Source organism: Chamaea fasciata, unplaced genomic scaffold, assembly GCF_029207755.1.
Source record: "Chamaea fasciata isolate MVZ Bird 193981 ecotype frontalis unplaced genomic scaffold, bChaFas1.0.hap1 SCAF_2, whole genome shotgun sequence".
Classification (NCBI taxonomy): domain Eukaryota; kingdom Metazoa; phylum Chordata; class Aves; order Passeriformes; family Sylviidae; genus Chamaea; species Chamaea fasciata.
This window is the reverse complement of record NW_027094087.1, coordinates 21,327,925-21,340,394: the sequence shown is the minus strand read 5'-3', so window position 1 is coordinate 21,340,394 and position 12,470 is coordinate 21,327,925. Positions and strand designations below refer to the sequence as shown.

General features: G+C 39.8%; 1 protein-coding gene and 1 long non-coding RNA gene across 2 annotated transcripts in view; one reads left to right on the top strand and one right to left on the bottom strand.

The window, feature by feature from the left end:
- LOC136284807 (uncharacterized) overlaps window positions 1-12,470 on the bottom strand; it is a 99,555-nt gene that overhangs the window by 9,979 nt on the left and 77,106 nt on the right. The gene's annotated exons all lie outside the window — the stretch shown is intronic.
- On the top strand, window positions 7,174-10,947 carry LOC136285840 (lymphotactin-like). Its single transcript, XM_066177353.1, has 3 exons — window positions 7,174-7,356; window positions 9,874-9,991; window positions 10,716-10,947. Exons 1-3 carry the CDS (start codon window positions 7,287-7,289, stop codon window positions 10,819-10,821), a joined length of 294 nt encoding a protein of 97 aa, XP_066033450.1. The 5' UTR covers window positions 7,174-7,286; the 3' UTR covers window positions 10,822-10,947.

Sequence of the window (12,470 nt, the reverse complement as noted above, 5' to 3'; positions counted from 1 at the left end):
GGGTTTCAATGCCAAACCATACAACACGCATACAAATCTCACCTAAGCACTAATAACTGAAGCAAATTGTTACTGAAAAATGCTACTGCTAACACAAGGCAGAGTCCAGCTCCTATTAATTTCACAGTAGCTATTTTCTAATGCCTTTGAGACCAGGGCCATGCAGTTTCTTCTAGATCTAATGGAAAAACAGAGCTGTATCCACTGACAGAGCAAAGGAATCCAGCAAAGACAAGTGGTGCCTGGAAACTACAGTGTCCTCTTCACAGACAATTTGAGGAACATCACACTGCTGTAGCAGTAATTCCCCCCTTCGCTACACCTAGACCTTCTCTCTTTTGGGATTAAACTGTCCAATACTCTTACAACCTTTTGAGAATCTCTGGAGAGAAGGGCTATGCAAGAAAAGTGGTTTTGCTCACACAAATTTCCTAGTTGCACATGGCAAGAGGAAGCAAAATAACTCACAGTTGGACTGACAGAGAAGAGATGGAGCGCAGTAAGAACAGAGATAAATTAGCAGGGCAGTCCCTGAATCTTGCAAGTAGCTTGAATTAGCTGACTCTGATCCCATTTCATTTGGGGTTGCATAAATATCTTCTTAGCCCTAAAGTACAAACTACCCCATCAAGCAGAGATTGGGTCATCTTTTCTCATGCATGTCTTTGACAGTGTGAGAGTGATAGCCTCCCTTTCATTCTGTGTACAAAACGGGGAAAATACTCATTTATCTTAAAGAAGGTAATACAGGGAATGGAAGAAACCAGTGTTCTCTGTCAGTAAATAAGCCAGTACACAGAGAGTAAACAGATAATTTGACTCTAGACATGGCACAAGCAGGTAGCTTTATTGGCCATGGGAACATGTGGCTAGTTTGGGCTAGGTTTGTGGAGGAGAGGAGGGAGAAAGTGTTTACCATACCTGATAAGCTTTGCTGCACGGGGTGGAGAGCTGCACATGGGGCCATGCTGAACCACGGGTGAGGAATATAGAGGTCCATGACCACACGGAATGCAGCCAAATTAGGTGCAAGAAATACGATAACCATGGGAGGGAGCTCTTAATTTATTGCTGTCTTAGATGTGATGGGGGTTTCTGCAGCCCTCAGTGAGAGATAAAAGTACTTCGCGAAGGAAAAGTGAAACAGCATTTAACGGTCTGAAACTACAAAGAATAAAATTAATGCTAACTTGAGGGGGAGAATAGTCCCATCCCCCTTGCCTCCCACCCGCATCACTCACTGCAGTGAACTCAGGTGAATAATACAGACTGATGCATTTGCCTAACATGTGGTTTCATACTCATTGTCATTACAATGGAGGAAAAAGATATAGAATAAATAAACCTCAAGGACTTTCTTTTAGAAAGTTCAGAGTGGAACATTTTCAAGGGTAAGTATTTGCTACAGCACCCTGTAAGCTCTTTTTTCCTTGCTCCTCTCATTTAAGCCTTCATCTGCACAGTGACTCTCCTGCTATTATGGGCTCACTGAGCAAATGGCTAATACAGAAGCCAGCTTATAGAAAACCACTACTTCTTAATCTGTATCTATTTGAGGGTACAGGTGCAAGAGCACCAAGTTCCATTTCAACCCACAGGTGGGATCAAGCACTGTGATCAGTTTTAAGAAGCTCTAAAACACTTTTGAACAGGATGTGGTCCAAAATTGTCAGATGATAGAAACCAGTGTGAAGCAACAAAATGTATCTCACCAGGGTGTGGTTAGAAAGTGTGACGGTTCTTCATCTCCAGAGACCAATTAAAGTACCTATTCCAGAGGCTACTATAACACTCTTTGAAGGAAGGGAAAAAAAATCCATGGATTACTCTTGCAAAAATTCTGGAATGAATTCTTTATATCTTCTTCTCTGTGTTTTTTTGTGGGGGAGAGTTGTTTGGTTTTGATTGGTTGGGTTGGGGGGGTGGTTTTTTGATTCATTGGTTTTGTTTGTTTGGGGAGATTGCTTTGTTATGGTGGTTTTTTTGTTTATTACTTTATTTGGGGCAGTTTTGGTGGGTTTTTTTAATTTGTTTGGGGGGGTTGGGTTTTTTTGGGGGGGTTTTATTTGGTTTGGGGTTTTTTTGGCTTAGGTTTGTTGCTGTATTTGTTGTTGTTTGGTTGGAGGTTTTTTGGTGGTTTTTGTTTTTTTGTTTTTTTTTTTTTTTTTTTTGCCTGGAAGCCATAGGGGTTAAAATCATAATTATAAGTTAAAATTTGTCATATCTGTTTAAGTTCTGTGGTAGGACCTCATGAAGGTTTGGTTATTAAAAATGTTCACAATGATAATTATTGTTTCAAACAAATGCATTTATTAGAAATCAGCTATTTAAGGGGGAAAAAAACCCAATCAAACAAAAAACAGACGAAAAACCCCAAGATTCCCTTTTGAAAAATTCAAGAAGGTGACATTTTAAAAAAAAAACCAATTTCACATTATTCATGTGTCCCTTGATTTTTATCTTTTTTTTAATCCACTATCTTTAAAATTTTAACCCAGTTTCAACTTTTGGTAAACAAAAGGCAAAAATCCCTATGAATTTTCTAAAACCTAGCCTCCCAGCAGCAGAAAGACTCAATATGGTGCCTCAACTGTGTGGAAAACCCAGCAGAAAAGGGATATTCAATGCAGCACGTCTGACAGCCCATGTCAGCTGGACAGCTGCAAGTGTGTGGATGCAGTTTCCTTTGGCATGTGAAAACATATGCTGAGGAGTTGGAACAATTCTTGGGTGGGGGGAAGAGAAGTCAGCAGGTAAAAGACCAAAAGTTGAATCCAGGCTTCCCGGTTCTGCTTATTGCTCTGCCTCCTGGAACTTGGTGCTTTATTGTGATTGTTACACAGCCTGCCCTTCAACAGATATGATGGCAGAAGTATTTAATGGCAGTAATAAGAAAAAGTCTATACACTTGTAGATAACAGCACACACTGTTATGTTTGAAGCATACAAATATCACTGATGTGTGTTGTTGTGTAGGAAATGGAAAGATAGAATATTCCACAGTTACTGAAGGGTTTGATCTGCAGCCTTGGGAGAAGCTCAGACTAATGTAAAAATAAAAGTACACAGACATTAAGCAGAAAAATTATAAACTTATGTTTCTATAGTTGTAAGTAAGAATACACCTTAAGCTAGTAAGAAACTGTATTAGGTAAGATAGTGAAAAATTTTATAGTGTAGTAATGTAATTTTATAGAATAAGCTAAGAGTTTAGATGTTATAATAGAAGCGTATGTGTGTACGTATGTTGTAGCCCATTGGATAAAAGTATGCACAGTGCAGCAAAATTAATCAAAGGTGATAGGTCAAAAAAACCCAAAATAAACTCTTCGGCAACTTTCTATAACATTAGAATGTTATATATTGCCTTGTAACAAAGAAACTTGTGACTACTCTGAGCTGTGGCCGACTTCTTGTTCCTCTAAAATCTCATGGACTTTTAGGCTGATGTTTATCTGAGCAATAAATTGTTTTTAGCCCAACACTCGTCCCATCCCCTTGTTAAGACATCGATAATATTCTTGTAGCTGTAACTCCCCCTTTCCACTAACAATCTTTGCTCTTCAATATATTCCTTGTGATGACTGTCATGGAGCAAAGGAATCCAAAGACATATGGATTGGCCAAGGGACTCTCTCCAAAGTGTGAGGTACCACTGAGAAAACAGAGAAACTTAAGTGTCTGAACTTCTTCAGTTTTCTGAGAAAAGCTCAGGTTTATCCAGAAGGAACATATTGGTTCTGATCCATTTCCAGTGCTTTAGGGACTGACTATCCATGGGTTCAGATAAAGTCACTTATTTTTCACAAAACTGTCTTTTTTCTTCTCCTGAAGATTAATAGCTTAAGACTTGGTTCTCAGCCCTGATCCTACAGATATGGCACACACAAAAAGAAGCACTAAACAAAATTTGCATTCTCTGTTTTATGTGACAACTGAGGAAGTGGAAAAAGAAATAACAAAAAAAAAATCGACAAAACAAGGAAAAGGAAAATCACATAACAGAATCATAGAATGGCTTGTGTTGGAAGGGGCTTTATCTAGTCCAACCTCCCCTACTTCGGGCAGGGACATTTTTCACTAGACCAGATCACTCAAAGCCCCATCCAACCTGGCCTTGAACATTTCCAGGGATGGGACATCCACAGCTTCTGTGGGCAACCTGCCCCAGTGCCTCACCACTCTCTGAGTAAAGAATTTCTTTCTAATAGCTAATCTAACACTACCCTTGTTCAGTTTGAAATCATTGCCCCTTGTCCCACGACTACATGTCCTTGTAAAAAGCCCCTCTCCAGCTCTCTGTAAGCCTCCTTCAGGTACTGGAGGGTTGCTAGAAGGTATTCCCACATGGATTGAGAATATTCCACAAACTCACAAAAGTATTTGACTCCAGTTTCAGCATATACACGATTTAGGTACATTCACAGAACCGAGCTATAGTCACCTCTGTGTTTTTCTGCAGCAATAGCATTGCACAGGGTTTAGCTGACTTCCCACAATGGATTTCTCAAAGAACCAAAGCTCACAAAACCAGGATTATAAAGATGAGGATCTGAGTATTCCTTCTGTAGATCTTGGGTGAGTGTTTAGCTAAACCAAAACAAGCGAATTGAACTAAACCAAAACAAAATGACACTGAATGAAAGAAAGAAAGAACAAGTATCTCTGGGCCCTTTCAAACCAAATCATTCCCAGTGTAGTTTTATGTATCTGAATACTTCCAGTTGAATGGCTAAAGAAAGATTTTGATTGATTTGATTCCTTACTATTATTTAAGAACACACAATACATCAAGGAAAGATGGCAGGACCAGGGAAAAGCTGGCAGGAGAAAGCTGGCAGTGTAGTAGTGGAAACAGATGGTCTACTAACAAAAACTCCATTATGATTAAGAGAAAGTACTGTTAATAGGGTTACATTTCTAAAGAAGGAGTTCTGCCAAGACCAGCACAAAACAGAGTAGTTATTAAAAACGTGATTGAAGCCATTAATATAGATTAGAAATCATCTCTCAGCTGAGCTGTGAGCACTGAGAATGTGTTTGCTTCTACCCCATTACAATATGAATTAAAATACTAAGCACAAACTACTATTTCAGGTTCTTATGAAATTAGAATGAAAATTAAAGAGTAAAAGTGATGAAAAGCAAGGGAAGAAAATCATGGAAATATCACAGCTGGATGTCACTTGCTGCTAATTTTTCAACCAGTACTCCAAGTGTTTAGAAACACGGTAAAATCAAAATACATTAGGGCCCCATACATTCCATCTAACTTCACTTACTGTATACTGCCTAAGACACATATACAAATTGCTTCTATAGATAAGATGGATAGATACTTATCCCCTGAGGGTGACAATGTCCTTCCTAAAACCGTTCACTGAGATACAGCTGTATTTAAGCTGAGGTCCTTAAGTCCCCTCCAAAAGTCACTGAATGCCCTCATTTAGTCTTCAAAAGTGATTGAGTGATCTGATGGCACAAATTCAACTTCTGAGTTTGTGAATTTCTGAATGACTGCTGAACATCCACTAGAGATACTAATTTCTAGGAATGCATAGGAATTTAGTTATTCATTAAGATCTTGACCTCTCTTTTTAAAATCAGACTACAGGATGAGAATATCCAGTACTACAAACCCTTTGCCCTGATACATAAACTCTTGATACTAGGCCAAACTCTGCTCACTGCATATTTCTTTTCCTTCAGCAGGGCTGCTGTCCTGAAACAGCGTACATACCACAATTATTACAATTAAAAATTATTGACCTTGTTAAATATTAAGAAAACTATTACATTTAGCAGTTGTCTCTGGTTCAGAATAATCATAAGCCAGCAACAACTGAAGCACCCATGTGTTATCAACATTATTCTCATGATAAATCCAAAACACAGAACAGTTCCACCTACTAAGAAGAAAATTACTCCAGCTCAGCCAAAAGCAGGACATTCTCATGATTCCTCCAGTCCTTGCACTGACAGCTCTTCACAAGCTGAGGCATCAGGCAGCCTGGTATTTACCTATTCACACCAGGACTAGCTGGGTTTTCCCACTGAGCTGCAGAGGGCACATGAGAAGATTTCTGCTGTGAGGCTCCGCAAGAAGATGCCAGCTGAGCTGCTGCTTTGTGTGTGGCCTGGAGGTCCACAACTCGCCTGACAAATTCTTGCAGGCCCAAAACTGGTTTGTATGTCCAGTAACTCAGACCACATTAGACAGCCAAGACAGCGAAACCTGGGTGCTAGGGTTGACACAGTGTGCAGAAAATGGCACTTTATGTAATAGAGATACAATTGTAGCAGGCTGACAGGCCGGTTATCAGCACCATGTTTACCTGAAACTGCAATTAACTTTTTGTCTTTGCTACAAATTATGCCTCTCTGATTGCCCAGTTCCTTTCTTGGGCGCCATTCTTTGCACTAGAAAATCCATTCTACAACCTGCCCCCCTCCCCCCCCCCAAAAAATCCCCAAAACAAACACGCAAACCAAGAACCCAAATCAACAAAATAATAAAAAGCAACAAAGCAAAGCAACCCTGACACAACCCTTTACAAACTCTTATTCCTCTTTGAAACCATTGCGTTTTAGTTATGCCTGACTGGCAAGAGGTAGAATTGATCTGGATCTGTGTGCAAAGGTGTGTTCAGTCTTGCTTCTCCCAGCACAGGGATATCGGCTTTGGCCATATAAAATCACACAGAGCAAACACAAGAGCTCTGACTACACCTACTGCTCATAGGAGATAGCAGGGATACCCCTCCACAGCTGCATGTTAACATGACAAACTACCCACAGCTGCTTAGAAAGAGCCAAGATGTTCCTGTTTCCATCATCCTTGATCTCACAGTTCCCTTTCCAGTGGTTCATTGGTCAGTGAGGTAATTCTGAATGTCACTCTGTATCTCTGCAGTGCGGCTTAGCTAAAGGTCTCAAGACTGAAGTGTGAAATGACAGGAACATTTATTACAGGTTTCCACCACTGCACAAGAGCTCTCACTTTTTGCAGCTTGAAATAAACCCAAGTAACAGCACCAAAGCAAGTGCAACCACAGTGGGTTTGAGCAGGAAAAGCCTTCTTCTTAGGGGGGCTAGTGAAGGAGAGGAGGTGGTTCTCTCTCACCAGAAAAAGTACTGCCACTCAAATTTTCCACTTATAGTCAGGCCCTCCGTGACACCTTAAAAATCAGCACAAGAACTGACCACTGAATGACAATATATAAACCCTGAGAAAAGGGGGTGACAGTAGATGCTTTCTGCTCTGCCTTGACACAGAAGCCACAGCGATGAAGCTCCACACTGCAGCAATCCTGCTCCTCTTCTGGCTTGGCATCTTCACTATGCACACAGTTCAAGGTAAGTTTGCAACTCAAGAGGAAGACAGGAATTGCTCCACATTGCACCTGTGGTCTTTTGAGCAGGATGAACTGTTACAGAGAGCTGATTTATAAGATAAAACATACAAGAAATCCAAATGAAAACTGCAAGAAAGGCAGCTTCATAGGGGATTCCATCTGATGTCCCGCCACATGGTGGTCATTTTCTGCCTTAATGCAAGGAGAGATTCTGTGCCTGGGAGCACTTAAAGGGTTTCTGTGCAACGTTCTCCTTCCTAAAATCAAAAAATCTTGAAGGCATAAGGTCATTTAGTCTCACTGATGCCATACCCCTGTGTGTACTATACATTAATAGGATTTCATGAAAAATATTTCTTGAATAAGATGTACTTTTTTCTTTTTCCAGATAGATTACTTTTATATGAGTTCTCTTGTTATCCGTCTTTAAGTATTAATATTATAATTTTAATTATATAATTATATTTAATTATTAATTAATTGTTATCTGTCTTTCTCTAACTATATAGCTTTAATTCCCTCTAATACAACTATTTTAAAAAGTTCTTCCAGTTCTGTATCGTATATCCCATATTGCCTTGTTTCTAGACCAATCTTGCGGTACAGAAAGGGAAACTATCAATGACAAGTAAAAGGGGAAGAACAGATTTATACAGTACCTTCTCTCTTTTCATTGAATTGGACATCTTCTTTCAAACCAATTATGAATGCTGAGATGAGCCCTGTTTATTAGCCATGCTTTAAATAAGTTTGTCTGCAGTGCTGGTTAGGTCAGTATTTTTGGCTACAAGTACCATGTGAAAATACCCATTACCACACATATTCTTATCACAATTAAATTCATTCAAGCCCATAAAAATCACACAAAACACTGACATGTAAGCCATATGCAAACCCACAAATATGTACTCAGAAACACAGAGAAAAGGCATCCTCACAAAACCACACCAAAACCAAACTGACACCAGCTAAGCATTCACAGGACTATGAAGCTAACACAGCCTTTATGCTGACCCACTACCTCTCCAGCTACATCCCACTACATTTTTCTATTTTCCTTGGTGACACTGCTCTTCATCCTGGCAACGGCGGCTTCATATCACAGACTGCCAGTTCCCAATGTCATTGTCCAGGCTGTATCATTGGCCATAAGTATCACCAAGTCTGAAAAAGCATACCGAGGTGGTCAACAAGAGAGAGAAAAAAGGACTAGAAAGAATGATAAAAAATACCAAATAGACCTGGAAATAAAGGTAGTTATATGCGCAGAGCCATTGGGGTTTGTTCCTAGCCTTAGGGAAGCTTTGCTGCTATTCCCTGATGATTGTGTAGTAGCAGAGGAAATAGCTCCAGGACTAGTAAGGATTTCTTGACTGTCTTTGAGCTCTTTTAATGCCACATTTTGAAAACCAGTCTGAGGCAGTAAGAAATGTGTCATAAATCATTCAAATAATTACATTGTGTTACTCATGACTAAAGCAAGATCAGAAGAGATATTCCTTCAGGCAAACAAAATCTCAGGAATTAGCAGATCTGCCAGTACCTGTGTGCTGGCTATCCCACACTGTCTCAAAAGACTGATGTGTGATTGTCTCTGCTATTCCAACTATTTCAAATAAAGAACAGCTCACAGATAGTGAGACTGTTGTGCAGCAGGTTTTACATTTAGCAAGGCGTACCAGAACAGCTCTTGGACTTTGCTTAAGTCAGTAGCTCTCTAAATTCTTTATAAAAACCCCACTGAGTAGTGTTCTGTTTGTCCCCTGCATGCTTTCCCAAACCTGTCTTCCATGAACAGGGGAAAACCAGAAATGGGCAAGTGGAGACTAACACTAATGTATGCCTATGCTCCATCTCACCTAAATGAGCTCCCATTTTTTAGCAATCATCATGTAAGATAACTGCCCAGAAAATTTTATACCAATATGGTGATCCTCTTTTTTAATCACCACTGCATTTTTCTGAATTGTATCAAAATCTTGGAAGAATGCAAGGATTAAGTGGCACTCAACTGCCTATGAAATCAGAGCTATAGCTGGAGGATGTAAGCATTTATTCTTCTAGCAGATATATCTCTCTTTTTGTCAACTATTTTTATTAATACTACTCTTTAATGTGAGAGAAGTAGGCTTGCTTTTCTTTCCTTCACTTGGAAAATAGGAAGAATTACTGATACATATTCAAAAGATATGTGGAAACCCACCCAATAAAGTGCCAGCTCTAAATGCTCAGGGATACTTGCAGATGATGCAGACCTAATTATGAATGATGTCAAACTCTTCTACTGCTATGGAAGCAGTGACTCCCTAGGGATAGACAACACTTAGAGATGGTAGGATGCATCACAAAGAATAGCTTAAGGTCTTTGGTATAACTGGTATTGTGGCTGTACACCATGAGACTCTCATGGTCTAACCACCATAATGAGTCTTTTGGAATTCCTAGTTTATTCAGCAATTACAGCTAAATATCAATAAAATATTTTTTCCTGTTTCATTTATCTATTTTTCCCTTCTAGGGAGTGCTAGTAGTCAGTCCATGAGAAAATTCAGTTGTGTAACTCTGTCTACAAAGCAGTTGAACATCCGAAACCTTGTGAGCTATGAAAAGCAGCAAGTACCAACAAATGCTATCATGTAAGTATCCCATGCACCCTTCAGACTTCCTTATGCAAACACAAAACCATCAAACAGGGAAGGGATATCAGAACACAATTCATGACCCAACTCACTAAATCTGCCATGTCTAGGTCACCCTTCCAGTTCTTCCATGGAGGAGTCACCTGGCAGCTGAGGGAGTGAGAGGAGAGGAGAGGAGTGGGCCTCAGAGATCTGGGAGATGTGTGCTGCTCATGAATAATGACAGGAAGCTCACTGACCGGCTCACATCTTTGTTCCCAATGGGTGGGGAAAAATTTCAGCAAGGTTGGAGCAGTCAGAGGTTCCATGCATGAACTGACTCAAGGGGACAGATCGTGTGAAAGACTGCGGGGTAACTCTGAGTCCTACTAGGAGATGTGTTTGGTTGTTTGAGCTCACAAGCATGCAATTTTATCACTTCTGGGATCTGCTCCTGGGAGATAAACATTCATTATGATTTAGCATAAAGTCCCGGAGTAGCAGATATGCTTGATATTTTAATATCAGTTTATAGGTACGTGACTATGTATGTTACCTATATCATAAATAGGGAAATAATGTTTATAACTGCTGTTATTCCAACTAACACCTACAAACTCCAGCATCTAATATTGTTTTACCATGTTTTTCCTCATGTTCTGCATCAAAAGCAAGAACAGCAGACCTGGGTTTAGAGACTGGGATTTAACAGCCAGCTTGTTTGTTTTCCTTTTTTCTATAGGTTTATCACTGCAGGAGGTATCAGGATCTGTGTAAGTCCTGATCAGAGATGGGTGCAGAATGCTATAAAGAGAATAGATGAAAGACGTGCTGCCAAACGCAAATAATCCAAGCATCTAAGGCCAACCAGCTGGCAACATCTTCAGTGCTGCAGATAACAAGGAAGAAAACTTAACTATCTGCTTTTATTTCCTATTTATTAAGTGCCAATAAAATCTTTGAACAAACACAAACTCACCAGAATCCATTCTTCACTGGTTGAATGCCTGCAGACTTCTTCATTTTACGGTTGAATTCTATTAGTCTGTTTATTTTCTGAAATGCTTGCTAATATTTATTTACAACTGAATGTGGATATCATCTCATCCTTGCTGTCCTGACCAGGATGGCATTTAATGGTGAATAACTGATAGTTTCACATAGTGTGGTGAAGATGACCACCCATAGAGCTGGAAGAGTGCACACCTACATGCTGATGGAGATCAGAGCATTCTACACTGAGTGCTGGTTTTAAGAAGATGCTGTATAAGTTAGTCATTCACACCTATATAACCTACACACAAACTGATTTCATTCTTTGGGCTATCACCTGATCAGTGCCATATTCAGAAGATGATCCTTGAGTCTTCTATTTTTACACACAGTACTACACTATTAGCTCAGTTCACAAAGGTGTGTGAATGTTCTCACCAAGGGATGATGTGGAGTAATTCAGTGTAACTCAGTGAATATAACCCTGCCGGGCGACTGAGAGACAGGACTTCAAAAGAGGGGGTGTAAAAGTAATCTAAGCAGGGAGCTTTAAGTCAAAGCTTGAGCAAAAATAGGTCAGAGTTTGAGTTGAAGTTAAAGATTATTGAAGTCAAAGCTGAAGTTAGGCTAAAAAGGAGTTGAAGCCATTGAAGTTAGATATTATTCTCACAGTGCAGTGTTATATCCTTCTTATAGCCCAAAACAGGCCACAGCCCTAAACAGTCAAAAGACTTTCCCCACAAACTACAGTCAGCTTATTGTTTGCATTATTTGGTAGTCTTTACAAAATTATATAGTTTTAAAGACCTTGATAGTGACATATGCAGCTCTCTTCCTAGTGCTTTTTCATATCTGTGATCATTCTACACCATGGCCTGTACCCAACCACAGCTAAGATGTCTTGATTCACAAGCTCCACTGTGCTCCCCACGTCATCTCTTATCTGTTCTACATAACCCTGTTCAGTCTTGCCCTGGGGAAGCCTTATCCTATAAATGGCATCTGCAAAGTGACTTCAGTTTTGCCCTCATTGAAACAAACCTGAAACAACTGGTTTGCTTTTCCCATTGCTTTACTCTGAATAAGAACAAACCAGGTCTGGAATCTGTATTTCACAAACTCGTAGGAACTCCCTGCCCTAGAGAACTATGTACATAGAAATGTCTTACTGTCCTAAAACTGATACATGCCACTAACAGAAGGCTTTGAATTTTAATAAACTTACTATAAACCTGAATCAAATGACAAGTTTGGTTGCATGACTATAGCGCAGATGGATACTGCTGAAACAGGTCCCAAGATGACAGCACAAATATGAGAACTTATGGGCTAGTTAGCTAGAACTGACACTACTGCCAACTCATGATTCAGATGGCTTTGGAATGATCTGATATTTCAGCTCACATTACAGACAATACCTCTTCAAAAGTTTGAGTACTTCAAGAACAGAGTTCATACCATGCTCGGGTGGTCCTCACATTATCAGAAGCAGAAATGCAAGAGG